The following is a 16617-nucleotide window of genomic DNA, read 5'->3' as shown; positions in this document are numbered from 1 at the left end:
TTATCTGGTTGCTAGGGTCCAAATTTACCTTAGTAACCAGGGAGTGGTTTGAGAGAGTGACTGATATATCAATAGGAGATAGGAAGATAAGGAATACAAAGTAGCAATAAAACTGCAGCCTCACAGAGCAATAGTTATTTGGCTGCCGGGGTCAGTGACCCCCAATTGAAAGCTGGGAAGAGTCAGAAGAAGAAGGGAAATAATTCGAAGAACTGTAAAAGATAAATAATGAAGGCCAATTGAAAAGTTGCTGCAGCAGCCGCTGGGTGTGAATGTTGGGGAATAGTATAGGAGGTTCCCACGTGCGCGGGTTTAGTTCCCCTTTAACACGAGGGACAGGGCTGTAGCTATCACATCCGGCAGCTGGGCTGGTAACCCCTAACCCATAATATCTTGCTCTGAATAAATACACATTGCATTGGGAGTGTGTGGCGCCATTCCCAGGAATCTGCGGCCTTCCCCCCCCCATCTGAACTACAGCTCCCAGCATGCAAAGCAGCGAGTTGCACCCCAGTGTATTTGCTCCTGTGTGTCACCATTGCAGCTGCAGATATGAGAATGAGCCCCATCCCGGTGATATCACCGGCGCATCGATCCCGCAGGTTTAACCGCACGTACGCACATGAAGATTTGTTGACGGCGTTGCCGCGGCAACGGGGCAGAAATTCCGTGCCAGCGCTGCTGTGATTAAACGTGCGGTTAGGCACTGGGAAGGCATCATGCGCCCCGCGCTGTCTGACTCACTACAGAATGTACTCGGCTGTTTGCTCTCCGATAAGCATGAATCATGTGGTGAAGCAGTATGGCCACACCCGACTCCCAGGCTTCCCCCTATTCGTTCCGCTCGCTTATTATACGTTGTTGTAAATAGCCGGCCCAGAGATTAGCGACATTAACGTGTTTTACCCCGGGCAGGTGTATATTATGTGCAATGTGATTGGGTGGGCAAAGCAGGAAGTGGATGGAGCAAACAAGCACTGCTTCCTACTAAACAGGAAGTACATGTTCTTATCATATACAATTTGCCCCCAGGCACTGGGTGTCAGGCTGTTGCAAGGGACAACTCCCAGCATGCTCAGTAAGCCTGCAAGGGACAACTCCCAGCATGCTCAGCAAGCCTGCAAGGGACAACTCCCAGCATGCTCAGCAAGCCTGCAAGGGCACTTTAGGAAACTTCTGGCCCTGTTTGACCTTCCCTTGTGGGACGGCTTGCCCTAATGGTGAGAAACAAAGCCAGCTGCTACTGGTTGACTTCTATTCCAGATGGCGGGCCCCCGCCGCACTAATGGTCTCTGTAAGGCAAATAAGCCCGGCTTTTCCTGAGGAAGGAAGTCTCGTTGCTGCGAGAGATTTGTGTCCGTGCTGAAAAGCGCTTACAGCTGGGGCAGAACTGCAGCTCTCACCGTGGCAGCGCTGGGACTTGCCGAGCCGCGGGGAGTAAACTGCCATTTCAATAAAGTAATAAGTACTGATATAAGGCTCCGGGGGCCCGCCGGCTTCCCTTGTGCCCCTAGTGAGGGAGGGGTGTCACTGCAGCTGAGGAATGTGGTGGAACTGCCCCTGCAGGTGTATCACTAAGATAACTCTCACATCTCAACATAAAGGTGTGGGCCCGAAACCTCCCTCATTTGGGTGCAGTTTGGGCAGGTGGGTCTGCATGGGTATTCTGCTGTACTAGTTCAGCAGGAACAGCCCCCTAAGTTTGCTCATAGCCTGTACAGAGAGATACCATAAAACTATGGCAGTATAGGGATTCCCCTGTACTAAGCACAATTCAGCAGGAACAGCCCCCTAAGTTTGCTCATAGCCTGTACAGAGAGATACCATAAAACTATGGCACATAGGGATTCCCCTGTACTAAGCACAATTCAGCAGGAACAGCCCCCTAAGTTTGCTCATAGCCTGTACAGAGAGATACCATAAAACTATGGCACATAGGGATTCCCCTGTACTAAGCACAATTCAGCAGGAACAGCCCCCCTAAGTTTGCTCATAGCCTGTACAGAGAGATACCATAAAACTATGGCAGCATAGGGATTCCCCTGTACTAAGCACAATTCAGCAGGAACAGCCCCCTAAGTTTGCCCATAGCCTGTACAGAGAGATACCATAAAACTATGGCAGCATAGGGATTCCCCTGTACTAAGCACAATTCAGCAGGAACAGCCCCCTAAGTTTGCTCATAGCCTGTACAGAGAGATACCATAAAACTATGGCACATAGGGATTCCCCTGTACTAAGCACAATTCAGCAGGAACAGCCCCCTAAGTTTGCTCATAGCCTGTACAGAGAGATACCATAAAACTATGGCACATAGGGATTCCCCTGTACTAAGCACAATTCAGCAGGAACAGCCCCCTAAGTTTGCTCATAGCCTGTACAGAGAGATACCATAAAACTATGGCACATAGGGATTCCCCTGTACTAAGCACAATTCAGCAGGAACAGCCCCCTAAGTTTGCTCATAGCCTGTACAGAGAGATACCATAAAACTATGGCACATAGGGATTCCCCTGTACTAAGCACAATTCAGCAGGAACAGCTGAGATATTTTCTCTACCCCTGAGGCCATTGTAGTTACACTGTTAATATTTGTTGCATATAATAATTTTCTTACACAGGGGCTGCTTGCCCTTTTGCTTTACTTGCCCTTTACTCCCTGCTTAATCCCCCCTTTGATTATCCCTAATGTTCCGCGTGTCGGGATACGTTCCAGCTCCGCAGGCTGGGGAATAAACCCCTCGCTTTCCCCTTTCTCACTAAAACACAAGCAACAAACGCACAGAAATAAGTCCCATTCTCGTGTCCTGACCCGCGAGCTGCGGCCGCGGGGTTTTCTCTGCGCTCGGGGTATGAAAATAAATCCAAGTTTCCATTTTTAGCTCAGACTGAAGCCTTCATTAGAGCAGAGGAAATGACTGCTGGAAAGTTTTTTTTCCCCGTTTCCATGCAGGAATGTACGGCAGCTGCACTGAGAGGAAGGGGACACACTGCTGCTGGGGGGACTCATTAACCCTTTGCTTGCTGCTGGGGGTGAACTGAAGCCCTCATTAACCCGTTGCTTGCTGCTGGGGTGACTGAAGCACTCATTAACCCGTTGCTTGCTGCTGGGGTGACTGAAGCACACGTTAACCCTTTGCTTGCTGCTGGGGTGACCGAAGCCCTCGTTATCCCTTTGCTTGCTGCTGGGGTGACTGAAGCCCTCATTAACCCTTTGCTTGTCCCTGGGGTGACTGAAGCACACATTAACCCTTTGCTTGCCGCTGGGGTGACTGAAGCACACATTAACCCTTTTGCTTGCCGCTGGGGTGACTGAAGCACACATTAACCCTTTGCTTGCTGGGTGGTATAAGGCTGGAGCTCGCTGAGACCGTTAAAATTAGTATATCTGCCCTGTGAAGGTTCTAGTACCTGTGTACTTATTTCCATTGAACCCATTGTTAGTTCCCAGAATCCTTTGCAATCCTGGGAAAGGCCAAGTGAATACAGTGAAACGCTTGGGCATCAGTGGTCCCCACAGGAGCCAGCCTGGCTGAGGAGCCCACGTGTGTGCCAATGGCATTCTGTGCCAGCCATATTGTCTGGTAGGGCCAGTTGTCTCCTGATTGGACCTTTATTGTCCTGATGGTGTGTATGGGGGGCGGGGTGCTGAGATGTGATAATATAACATGTAGCAGATGTAACCATACCAGGCTGTGTGCCCTTAACCATCTCTCCTTTTTCCCCTTGTGCCCTGTAGGCCAGCTACCCGACCTGGGAAGACTTCGTCAGCAAGGCCACCAAGCTGCAGTCCCATCTCAAGTGAGTAGCCACGCATGCAACATCGGCTTCTGCTTCATTGTCTCACGAGTCAGAACCGGCAGAGTAGGGAATAGAAAGAACCAGCCAGACAGCCAATCACTATTTATTTTGTTTCATTAAGCTAAATGTTGCTTTTCGGTTTACTGGGTGCTGCTCATGGCCTCCTGTTGGAAGGCAGCTGCATAACCGGGGCAGGGGTAGTCATGCCGACATAGGAAATACATATTTGTGGCTATGACGAATGACGGGCTGACTAATACGCTCGCTGTTTTCCTTTAGGGCTATAAATATTTTGGGTGTTAGTGTGGCAGTGCCCAGCGCTGGAGTCATTCCTCGTGGCATTGGCTCAGGGCTGCACCCTGGATCAGTATCAGTGCCCTGCCCAAGCTGCCCATGTAAACACCCCATTAGCACCCTGTCCCCTGTAATTAGGGTCCAGCACTTCATTCCAGGGGGCAATAAAACAAGGTGTCGGAGCAATTTGGCTAATTACAGACTGGCACAGGGAAGAGCCTAACGGGATAAATATGGCGGATCAGTTAACTCCTGCCGTGCCTTACAATACAGCGTCTAGGGCAGTTGCTCCTAAACTGTGGGGCCACATTTGGGAACCTGGGGGCTGATCTCCCTAGGAGCCCCCCTCTGACACTGCCTGGGGGAGCCATAGGAGTTAGGACTAACCACTTCCTGTTGAGCTGTTCCATAATAGTATCTTAGGGGGAGCAGGTCCCGGACTGCCCTCCCCCCTGCTCATGTCCCAGGTTCTGACCCCCAGCTCTGTTCTAGGTTGGAATGGGGCCCAGGTGTGAGTAGCTGGGGGGCCCATGGGTCCTGTTTGCCCTTTAATATAAGATAAAATGATACAGGGCTGTAATTGTCACGCTAGGATAATGACTGGGTCTCGGTGCCATTGATCTTGCCTGGGCTAGTAACCGGCTCTCATGAGTCACATGTAACTTCTGTTGGGGGGTGGGGGGGACACGCCATGTCACTGCTGGGAAATAATTCTAGAAATACTAGCTTTTTTTGGATAAATTTTTTTTAACATCCTCTTTGCTGACATGCAAACATTACACACTGCTCGACTCAATACGCCACTCCTGTTAGGCATACAGTGTCCTGGGCCCTGCCCCGTGCGCTGGGATCATGTGGTCTAACAGGTTTGTGCCGCTGCCAGGGGTGCCCCCCCCCCCCCCCATACAGGGACAGGTGCATGTTGTTTTTTCTCGCTCATCTCACATGCCTTTCGCTCCTTTGTCCTATTCACTGTTACCTGCAAGGAGAGCAGCTCTCCCATTGCCTTCCTGATTGGTTGTACTGAGTGCCCAGAGCATTCCTTCTCTCTGTTATTTATACATATGGGAGGGAGGCGCTACAGAATGTGCATCTTATTGTGTGTACAGAGCATTCCGTCTCAGCATATTTACACACATGGGTGCCACTTTCCCATCAGTCCCTGCCCCAGTGGAGCTTACAATCTAAGGTCCCTATCCCATTCCCATCAGTCCCTGCCCCAGTGAGCTTACAATCTAAGGTCCCTATCCCATTCCCATCAGTCCCTGCCCCAGTGAGCTTACAATCTAAGGTCCCTATCCCATTCCCATCAGTCCCTGCCCCAGTGAGCTTACAATCTAAGGTCCCTATCACATTCCCATCAGTTCCTGCCCCAGTGAGCTTACAATCTAAGGTCCCTATCACATTCCCATCAGTTCCTGCCCCAGTGAGCTTACAATCTAAGGTCCCTATCCCATTCCCATCAGTCCCTGTCCCAGTGAGCTTACAATCTAAGGTCCCTATCACATTCCCATCAGTTCCTGCCCCAGTGAGCTTACAATCTAAGGTCCCTATCACATTCCCATCAGTTCCTGCCCCAGTGGAGCTTACAATCTAAGGTCCCTATCCCATTCCCATCAGTCCCTGCCCCAGTGGAGCTTACAATCTAAGGTCCCTATCCCATTCCCATCAGTCCCTGCCCCAGTGGAGCTTACAATCTAAGGTCCCTATCCCATTCCCATCAGTCCCTGTCCCAGTGAGCTTACAATCTAAGGTCCCTATCACATTCCCCTCAGTCTCTGCCCCAGTGGAGCTTACAATCTAAGGTCCCTATCCCATTCCCATCAGTCAGTGCCTGCCCCAGTGAGCTTACAATCTAAGGTCCCTATCCCATTCCCATCAGTCCCTGCCCCAGTGGAGCTTACAATCTAAGGTCCCTATCACATTCCCATCAGTCCCTGCCCCAGTGAGCTTACAATCTAAGGTCCCTATCACATTCCCATCAGTCCCTGCCCCAGTGAGCTTACAATCTAAGGTCCCTATCCCATTCCCATCAGTCCCTGCCCCAGTGAGCTTACAATCTAAGGTCCCTATCACATTCCCATCAGTCCCTGCCCCAGTGGAGCTTACAATCTAAGGCCCCTATCCCATTCCCATCAGTCCCTGCCCCAGTGGAGCTTACAATCTAAGGTCCCTATCACATTCCCATCAGTCCCTGCCCCAGTGAGCTTACAATCTAAGGTCCCTATCACATTCCCATCAGTCCCTGCCCCAGTGGAGCTTACAATCTAAGGTCCCTATCACATTCCCATCAGTCCCTGCCCCAGTGGAGCTTACAATCTAAGGTCCCTATCACATTCCCATCAGTCCCTGCCCCAGTGGAGCTTACAATCTAAGGTCCCTATCTCATTCCCATTAGTCCCTGCCCCAGTGAGCTTACAATCTAAGGTCCCTATCACAGTCACACACACTAGGAGACACAGGAGACAGTTACCCTGCCTGTATGTTTCTGGTGCTGCCATTGGAGCTACCAACTCCCCGCAGATAGTGACTTATTAACTCTTTCATGGCTGAGACACAAGACCCTATAAATGGTAGAGAACCCCTCCCTGACTGCCAGTGGCGGCCCCAGCGCTTACGGTTTAACCGAGTGCGTTTATAGGACGGAGCAGCTGCCTTGAATGGATCAGGAATCATTCACCCTGCGCCAAAACCCCCTAAATCCCCTGACTGCTCACAGCCCGCGGCGTCCTGCCTGGGATTAACTCCGAGATGGAAAAACCATTCGGGAAGACGCAAAGTATTTTTTCATTCGGTTTAAACAGTTATTTGCCCAATTCTGCTTTTATATTTAAAGTAGCAGTGACCCAAAGGGGAGACACCCCCTAATGTTCACTTGCACCCCCTGTGCTGTGGGTCCCCATACACTCAGAACCGGGGGGGGTACTTCCTGCCTGTATGTATTCATTTATAGATACATAGATTTTATATCTATATCTAAGATCTAAAGGGAGCTGGTATCTGTAGAATGCAGTGAGACAGCGCCCCCTGGTGGCAGCATAGTCAGGAACAGGGAAGACTTGTTTGCTCCCAGAATCCTCAGCTAGTCACTATAACCTGGGTACAGTTCCACCGGCTCTTATTGGTTGGGCTGGCTGATTGGCAGGTAGCAGAGGCACGGGGGGAGTTCCTGGGCTCAAATGAAATGCTGTTTTTGGATGATAATTCAATGTATTTGTCCCTCGTGCAGAAGCGCTGCATTGCTGCCATTCCTGGCCATTGGCCAGAGCCGCTCGCATGTTCTGCTGCTGATTTACACATGATCCCAAAAATCTCACAAATGCAAATGGCTTCAAGCCCAGCACTTCAAGGGGAACCATTCCAAGGGATAACTGGGATTACACGGGAACACAGGCAGAATTGGGCCCATTCCTCCGGCGCTGGCCATATACGTGCCACGGCAATAATAAAGGGTCCAGCTGGGAATGCCTGGGGGCTATGCAAGGAGGCCACTATTACTAATGTGCCTACAGACTCACACTGATTGGTTGCTGCTGTGAGAATCCAGTGACCAATCACGGCACATGCAGGAGGCAGTCACATGGGTAGGGCTCCCAAGCACAGTTCCTGCCATAGAGGCCTAGAATGGATACTGAAATAAAAAAGTAAATAAATAGTATGGCCTTGGCCCATTGGCCGGCTACCTCCCCCCCATATAAGCACTGGGGAAGGGGTGACCAATCGGGCTTCGTCTGCCAATCAGGGGAAGGCATTTTAACCTTGGGTTTGGGTGTTGGTGAGGGGCCAGGGGGGCCGGGAGGGTAATATTCAGAAGGGAACATATAATTTGTAGCCTTTGGAAGTGGCGGGGTACAGCAAAGCCAGGAGCAGGGAAAAAATAACAAACAACACAGGAGCGTCTTGAGAAATCGCTGGCGCGGGACCCCCGTCTCCCTGCTCGACCCAAACCAAATTTTTGCGGTTTTTCTGCATTCTGTGCTCCCTGGAAGGAAAATGGGCCATTTATATACCATCCTTCATATCCGTTTACTTGGCCTTTAACTAAGCACTGCCCCCGCCCCCGCGCCCATATGCATGTTGGGTAATTTAGCCATAAAAGCCATAAAGCAGGGCAGGACTGCTGCTTACAATGGGGGGATCAGATAGGATCTGTGCCACTGTGACAGAATGCTCTGTTATACAGATAGCTAGAATCTCAGCCATAAAGCAGGGCAGGACTGCTGCTTACAATGGGGGGATCAGATAGGATCTGTGCCACTGTGACAGAATGCTCTGTTATACAGATAGCTAGAATCTCAGCCATAAAGCAGGGCAGGACTGCTGCTTACAATAGGGGGATCAGATAGGATCTGTGCCACTGTGACAGAATGCTCTGTTATACAGATAGCTAGAATCTCAGCCATAAAGCAGGGCAGGACTGCTGCTTACAATGGGGGGGATCAGATAGGATCTGTGCCACTGTGACAGAATGCTCTGTTATACAGATAGCTAGAATCTCAGCCATAAAGCAGGGCAGGACTGCTGCTTACAATGGGGGGATCAGATAGGATCTGTGCCACTGTGACAGAATGCTCTGTTATACAGATAGCTAGAATCTCAGCCATAAAGCAGGGCAGGACTGCTGCTTACAATGGGGGGATCAGATAGGATCTGTGCCACTGTGACAGAATGTTCTGTTATACAGATAGCTAGAATCTCAGCCATAAAGCAGGGCAGGACTGCTGCTTACAATGGGGGGGATCAGATAGGATCTGTGCCACTGTGACAGAATGCTCTGTTATACAGATAGCTAGAATCTCAGCCATAAAGCAGGGCAGGACTGCTGCTTACAATGGGGGGGATCAGATAGGATCTGTGCCACTGTGACAGAATGCTCTGTTATACAGATAGCTAGAATCTCAGCCATAAAGCAGGGCAGGACTGCTGCTTACAATGGGGGGATCAGATAGGATCTGTGCCACTGTGACAGAATGCTCTGTTATACAGATAGCTAGAATCTCAGCCATAAAGCAGGGCATGACTGCTGCTTACAATGGGGGGTCAGATTTGTTTTTTGTATAGTCGTATCCCTTTAAGAAGGACTCTGCTTTTTTTTTTGCATTCAGCTTCTCTGCTGTTCTGACAGAGAGTTATGTGTGTGTCACAGGAGCTTACAATCTGAGTACAAACAGAGATGCTCTGATTCACCAGAATTTCTTGCTTTGTGTTCCTTTCCCCTTTTAAGGCCACAAACCCGCAGGTCGCTGCCTCTAGTTATGATTTGTCTGTGGGGTATTTTTATTTTTTTTAAATAAGATATCTGTTAGGGAGTTGCCATAGCAACACAACATTTTGGTTATGCTCCATCCAAGCTGTCCCCATGTATTTATGTACAGCAGCGGCTGCCCAGGCCTGGAGCAGAGAGAGACCAGATACATTCTTATTTAGGGAGCCTATAAATTACCCCCCCCCCCCCCAACCCTCCTCATACATACCTGCTCTGCACTGGCTGTGCTTACTTTCCCTTTAATTGGGGGTCATTTAGCTGACGGTAAATAGAAGCGTGGTGCAGACGCATGGGCCTGTACATATGTACACATGGGAAGGGGTCAGAGCCCGGACTCATTGCCCAGTATTAACCCTTTGCTTTGTTCTTCTCCCTTTAGGACTATGATCATTGTGACCGGTTCCTTCCTGGATGCCTTTCAGAAGATTGCCGATATGGCCATTAACACAAGAGGTAAGCCCCCCCCCCCCCCCCCAATACCTGCCTGGGTGAGAATGCTGCTATAGGCAGGGGCTCTATTAAACTGACCGACGCCTGCTGGCCCAAAACAGGTTATTTCTAATCAGAACTATCGGACGAGGATTACTTTCCCTTTAAGGACAATAATGGAACTGTAAGTCTTTGTACTGGGGGTCTCTGAGCCGGGTGTGGCCCCTAAGAGACGTGGGTAACCAGCACTGGGTGCATGGAGAAGACTGGGCTGACTAGTTGCAGCCAAGGCCAAGAGCCATAGTGTCCACAGCCTTCCAAGGGGATAGTGCCTTCCTTATGTTCTACTAACACTCCATAGGCCATGCCCTACCCTTAAAGTATAATAAGGATATAAGCTCAGAGTATCCACATTATACAGACTAAACCTAGAAATGTTGGGGAAATTGCATCCTTGTGAATACCATACAAGTCTTTGGCTTGGCAAGAACAATCAGTATGGCAGCCCCAACTGCAGCTCAGTATGGCAACACCCGAGTGACTGACAGTATTTAGATATGGACCCTGTATGTGTGTGTGTATCAGAAAATGCTTCGGGTCAGTGTTTTTCATTATGGGCTGTTTTACAAAGTAACAAGCTGATTGGCTGTTACAGTAGAAGCTGATTGGCTGTTACAATAGTAGCCTCTACATTCTCACTATGATTGGCAAATGACTGGTGATTGGCGTCTGTGACCAACATGGGAGCATTCTGTATAGCGTGTTCCCGTGGGAGCCTTCCAGCTGAAGGGAGAAGCCCTTGCCCCGCTCTCCTTGACTCCTGGCCGGGCAGTTGCACAGAGCCAGGCGGGTACATGCCAGTGTCACTATGATGGATTGCGGCCTTGAGAGCGGCCGTGCCACGCGTTCCATTCATGCCTCGGCCTGACCCCGGAGACCCGGAATATCTCCAGCACCTGCTTGGGGTTGCCAGGCTGCAGGCCAGCAGGGGGCAGCACTCTCACCTCCCCACAAGCCTTCCCTGGGAGTAGTAGCAATACAGTCCTGTGTCACCCCAGTGTGCAACTACATCTCCCAGCATCCCCCACTATCGGGAGAGTTTGGGCATGCAGGATGGGGTAGTGGGGGGAGCACATTAGTGTAACACGCAGGAGCAGCGAGGCCTGTAGGGACCTGTCCCACTGAGTCCGGCTTTTTGTGCTACAGGAGGCTGGTATTATTCCCTGCATCGGATCCGCCCCGGGCCATCCGGAACCAGCCTCATTAAGCTGAAAGCAGATCTCCCTTGTGTGTCTCCTGACATCTAATAGGGCCACACATTAACCCCCTCCCGGCTGCATTGTGCTTGGAACAGAGGAATCCCCACGCTGGTACAAGCTCCTATGAGCAGGGCCTGTGGAACAGAAGCACAGACAAAGGCTCCCCCTGCTGGCCATGGCATGCATTAGCCGGGATCTCCTCAGGCTCCAAACCCAGTTCATATGACCCAAGCCCCGTGCTACTGGTTCCTCTGTATAAGAACATTGGGGGGGGTATTTGGCCTCCAATGCAAAACAGATATTGCCCGGGGCAGTCCCCATGTGACATGCGTGTGATCACATGTCTGGGTGAGCTCCCTCTGCAGCTGCCAAACAGCCGGCCCATCAAAGTCAGCTGGGTGGGGGGGGGGGTGTTGTTTAACCCCTTTCCTGCTGCCGGTATAAAGCTTCCTCCCCACAGTACAGCCCCAATGTGGGATTGATTAGCCGCGGACACAGCCCAATCCCTCTCATCTGTCTGCAACTCACGGGTATTTTTAGAAGGCAAAGTGGGTGCCAAGAAAGTTTAAGGTGGGAGTTTGTTGATAGGAGGGGGGAGTTATCCCTGCCCATAAGGATTTCATATTCTCTGCTCAGAGGGGAATATCATGCTATTTATATATCAAATATCAACCCGTTAGCAGCTATGGCAGCTCCCGCCCATACGTGTAAATACTGTATGTTAAAGGGGAAGTATATATGCATAGAGCTTAGGGGCTGTATTTTCTGTATGGGCATCCGAGGGCCTAGGCTTCCGCTCCCCCCCCCCCCCCATATATATATATTTATATTGTTTGCTGGGCTGCTGGGTGACAGTTGTCCAGTGATGGGGCAGAAGGTTGGGGGGGGATCCGGTTTCAGCATTAGGGGTTGGTAGATATTGTGGCAGTGGGTGGGGGAATGAGCAGCACAGAGTGCCATTCAATAAACCACCCGGGGGGGGGTACATATTTGCCCCATTGCTCAGAGTGTTCCAGCCGCAGGCATTAGCCAGGGGAAATACCTGTAGGAATATTCCTTCTGTATGAAAATAACGTCTGTGTTTCCACTGGGGGAAAAAATAAGCAGCCGATTGGCAGGCAAGACCCCCCCCTTCAGCCAATCACTGCCAGTCTGAGTCAGACGAGACTTTCCATCCTTATTTGTCTGTATTTGCCTAACAGTCACATCGAGCGGCGGCTGTAGATTTCCCTTCAGCTCTGGTTCTGTGTCGGTGACTCCGGCCCTTTTCCTTCTCTGGTTCTGACTCTTGAAACAATGTAGCAGAAGCCACTTCTCTTTCCGGATCCTTGGATCAAAAGGCTTTTGCTTTGTTGCTTCAGGAGTCAAGAGCAGTTTTTCTGTCCCTACACAGATATCGGTTGGGTGGAGTTTCCCTTTAATACGGGAGCATTGCTAATTATAGGCCAGAAGGGCTGCACCCAAAATTATAATCTGCACCCACCACAAAAATGATAGATGGTGAGGCAGCACCCCTTCTGCTCTGCATGGGAGGCGGGGCTTACTTAGTCCTATATATCTGTTCATGTCCTTATGTCTTAAAGGGTTAATGTAAAGCAGAGCCATTGGCCTTTGCATAAAGGGGCAGTTGGTCAGGTTTCCGGGTGTCTGTTTTGCTGTGAGACTGAATGAGGATCTGCTTGGATTGCATCTAGCCCTACAGCAAGAAGCCAGGAGCAGCAGCTTGTACAGACTGAAGAATATAATGGGAGGGGCAGGGAATATAATGCCACGTAAATTTGGCCACTGGAGGGCACTGTTTGATTGGACCCTTTGGAACTGCCTAGCTCAACAGAGCAATCATGGTAGCCCTGATTAATAAAACAAATCTGCAGGTTTCCTGATGAGTGACCCCTAGCTACAGGTTATGGGGGTATATCAGTTGCCCACCCCCCCCCCCCCCTGGTTGGGCAGGGGCTGCTTACCTGTGCCGTAAGCCCAGCCATTCTCCGATCAGCCAATAATGGCAGGCTCACTGATTGGTTCAGCAGAGATTCCATTTAACAACATTTTCCCCTTGTATCCTAGGAGCAACCAAAGAAATTGGGTCGGCGCTGACGAGGATGTGTATGAGGCACCGGAACATCGAGTCCAGACTGAAGCATCTGACAGTGTGAGTGTTTGTAGCGGCAGGAAATATACCCACAGTGCCATTATAGTGCCAGTCCCTGTGCTTTATGGCTGAGATTCTAGCTATCTGTATAACAGAGCATTCTGTCACACTGGCACAGATCCTATCTGATCCCCCCATTGTAAGCAGCAGTCCTGCCCTGCTTTATGGCTGAGATTCTAGCTATCTGTATAACAGAGCATTCTGTCACAGTGGCACAGATACTATCTGTTCCCCCCATTGTAAGCAGCAGTCCTGCCCTGCTTTATGGCTGAGATTCTAGCTATCTGTATAACAGAACATTCTGTCACAGTGGCACAGATCCTATCTGATCCCCCCATTGTAAGCAGCAGTCCTGCCCTGCTTTATGGCTGAGATTCTAGCTATCTGTATAACAGAGCATTCTGTCACAGTGGCACAGATCCTATCTGATCCCCCCATTGTAAGCAGCAGTCCTGCCCTGCTTTATGGCTGAGATTCTAGCTATCTGTATAACAGAGCATTCTGTCACAGTGGCACAGATCCTATCTGATCCCCCCCATTGTAAGCAGCAGTCCTGCCCTGCTTTATGGCTGAGATTCTAGCTATCTGTATAACAGAGCATTCTGTCACAGTGGCACAGATCCTATCTGATCCCCCCCCATTGTAAGCAGCAGTCCTGCCCTGCTTTATGGCTGAGATTCTAGCTATCTGTATAACAGAGCATTCTGTCACAGTGGCACAGATTCTGTCTGACTTTGCACACAGGCCTGGGTATGATTATGATATGACTATAAAGGATAACAGTGATTGGATGGTGTGGGGATCGGCCAGTATGTGCTGTGCCCGGGCAGCTCTGTGCCAATATCCTGCTGGTACCTAATAACATATTGAGATGAGAAAGATAAGGCAGACAATGGGAAGGAGTGGGTACAGCGGGCTCTGTATAAACAAGCTGTGAGCACCATGGGCTCATTCCCAGGCTCAGCGGGTGCTGCCATATTTATTGCGTAGGTATTGGCGCTTCTCTCACTCCCCAGGCTGCACTTATTAGCAGAACGGCTCAGTGTGTCTTCCTCCAACCAAACGGATGCCCCTGAGTAGGCAGAGCCGTAACCCAGATTCTCCATAATCAACTCTTTGTCTTCAGAGCCTTGTGTGCGCGGCGCCCCCTGCACTCATGTAAAGAGGTTTATTCCCAGTGTTATACCCATGGCTGGGAGCTGCCATACTGTGTGTATGTGGGTTATACCCATGGCTGGGAGCTGCCATACTGTGTGTATGTGGGTTATACCCATGGCTGGGAGCTGCCATACTGTGTGTATGTGGGTTATACCCATGGCTGGGAGCTGCCATACTGTGTGTATGTGGGTTATACCCATGGCTGGGAGCTGCCATACTGTGTGTATGTGGGTTATACCCATGGCTGGGAGCTGCCATACTGTGTGTATGTGGGTTATACCCATGGCTGGGAGCTGCCATACTGTGTGTGTGGGGGGGTTATACCCATGGCTGGGAGCTGCCATACTGTGTGTGTGGGGGGGTTATACCCATGGCTGGGAGCTGCCATACTGTGTGTGTGTCTTATACCCATGGCTGGGAGCTGCCATACTGTGTGTGTGTGTCTTATACCCATGGCTGGGAGCTGCCATACTGTGTGTGTGGGGGGGTTATACCCATGGCTGGGAGCTGCCATACTGTGTGTGTGTCTTATACCCATGGCTGGGAGCTGCCATACTGTGTGTGTGTCTTATACCCATGGCTGGGAGCTGCCATACTGTGTGTGGGATATATATATATTGGGGTGCCCATACGCTGGGCAGATTCAGGGTATCCAGACTGACAGATACTGTATGAGTAGACGTCGGGGCAGTAGGGGCAGTATCCCGCTCCCAGGGCAGGCCGCATACGTGACAAAAGGCCGTGATTTTGCAGGAAAGTAGCACTTGCCCTTTACATGGGTTCAATTGGAGGCTTTTCCTTTGCCGAATGAAGCGCAGCGCGGGGTTACGCAGGAAGCGCCTTATTTAATGCGGCCCCAATGGCCGACCCTCACTGACACAGATCCCCCTCACTAACAGGAACAGACCGGGGCAGGCGGCTATATTTAGTCGTGAGTCGGATGGCGAGCCAACAAGCCTGTGGTGCAACCACATGAAACGCTCCCAGTTCAGCGCAGGTCCCGCCGCCATTGTTATGGCTCTGTGGCTTAAAGCTCAGCTTAACCACTTCACTGCCATGGGGGGGAGGGCTGCCATATTGAGGTGCCCATACGCCGGCCAGCCTGTGCAAGTTAAAGGGCAAGTTTCCCTCCGTAGGGCGGGGTATGAGGGGGGCGCCACACTCACCACTAATGGAATGGCCCTAAACTCCGGTCTCTTTGCAGAGCGCTGAGTGACAGCTTGATTAACCCTTTGGAAGGCAAGATCGAGGAGTGGAAGAAGGTGGCCAACCAGCTGGACAAAGACCATGCCAAAGGTAAGGGGACAGGCACCTCTGCGCTCTCCTAGCCAATCCCGTCAGCTTCTTCCACAGCCTGGCCCTGCGCGGTGCTGCCCACTAACTGATTGGCTGAAGGCTCTGTTTGCCCTGCTGTATAAACGCACGGGGGCGAAGGGCAGAGACATTCTCTTTCCCAGAATCCAGTTATGTCTCTGCCTTCAGCTGCCAGTTTTAAGGTTAATTATATAGGATATGTGGGAGCTGCCATACTGCTTCCCCAATACAGCGCCATATAGGAGCAGCCATATTCCTTATATGTGTATTTATAGGTGTGTGTGGGAGCTGCCATACTGCTTCCCCAATACAGCACCATATAGTAGCAGCCATATTCCTTCTATGAATGTGTATTTATAAGCGTGTGTGGGAGCTGTCATGCTGCTTTCCCAATACAGCGCCATGTAGGAGCAGCCATATTCCTTATATGTGTATTTATAGGCTTGTGTGGGAGCTGCCATACTGCTTCCCTAATACAGCACCATATAGTAGCAGCCATATTCCTTCTATGTATATGTGTATTTATAAGCGTCTGTGGGAGCTGCCATACTGTTTCCCTTACACAGGTCTGTAGGGGGCAGGCTTAGCGAGAGCCCAGGAAATCTTGATTCATATATTAGTAGTATGGGTATACTCCACCCCCCCCCCCCCATATATTTTGTTGTTTGTTGCCTTTAAGCTGAGCGATGCGCTGGGTTGGGGGCAGCCCTGTGGAATCCATTAGGCTATAATTGATAGGTGAGTGAGGATAATGAGGGGGCTGAATGCTGACAGTGCATCCCGCAGGCACGATCCCCCCCCCCCCCCCCTCACAAACCCAGGCCGGGCCTCCAGCTCCTCTTATTAAACCTACTAATTATATATATATATATATATATATATATATAATATGGGAACTGCGAGACCCTCGCCGGGGCTGTCACCCATCTTGTCTCCCTTGTCTC

The 16617-nt window shown here is 50.6% G+C and overlaps 1 protein-coding gene across 4 annotated transcripts in view; it reads left to right on the top strand.

Annotated features, from left to right (window-relative positions):
• The window catches only part of mtss1.2 (metastasis suppressor 1, gene 2), a 46130-nt gene that overhangs the window by 15892 nt on the left and 13621 nt on the right, over positions 1-16617 (top strand). For all 4 annotated transcript variants that reach the window (XM_031894861.1, XM_031894858.1, XM_031894860.1 and 1 more), the window contains exons 2-5: positions 3740-3801; positions 9741-9814; positions 13117-13201; positions 15564-15655. In XM_031894861.1, the coding sequence (XP_031750721.1) occupies positions 3740-3801; positions 9741-9814; positions 13117-13201; positions 15564-15655 (313 nt within the window). The remainder of the gene's footprint in view (positions 1-3739; positions 3802-9740; positions 9815-13116; positions 13202-15563; positions 15656-16617) is intronic.

This window comes from Xenopus tropicalis, chromosome 10 (genome assembly GCF_000004195.4).
Source record: "Xenopus tropicalis strain Nigerian chromosome 10, UCB_Xtro_10.0, whole genome shotgun sequence".
In the NCBI taxonomy this organism is placed as follows: Eukaryota; Metazoa; Chordata; class Amphibia; order Anura; family Pipidae; genus Xenopus; species Xenopus tropicalis.
Note: the sequence above shows the minus strand (reverse complement) of the source record. Positions and strands in the feature narration are given on the sequence as shown.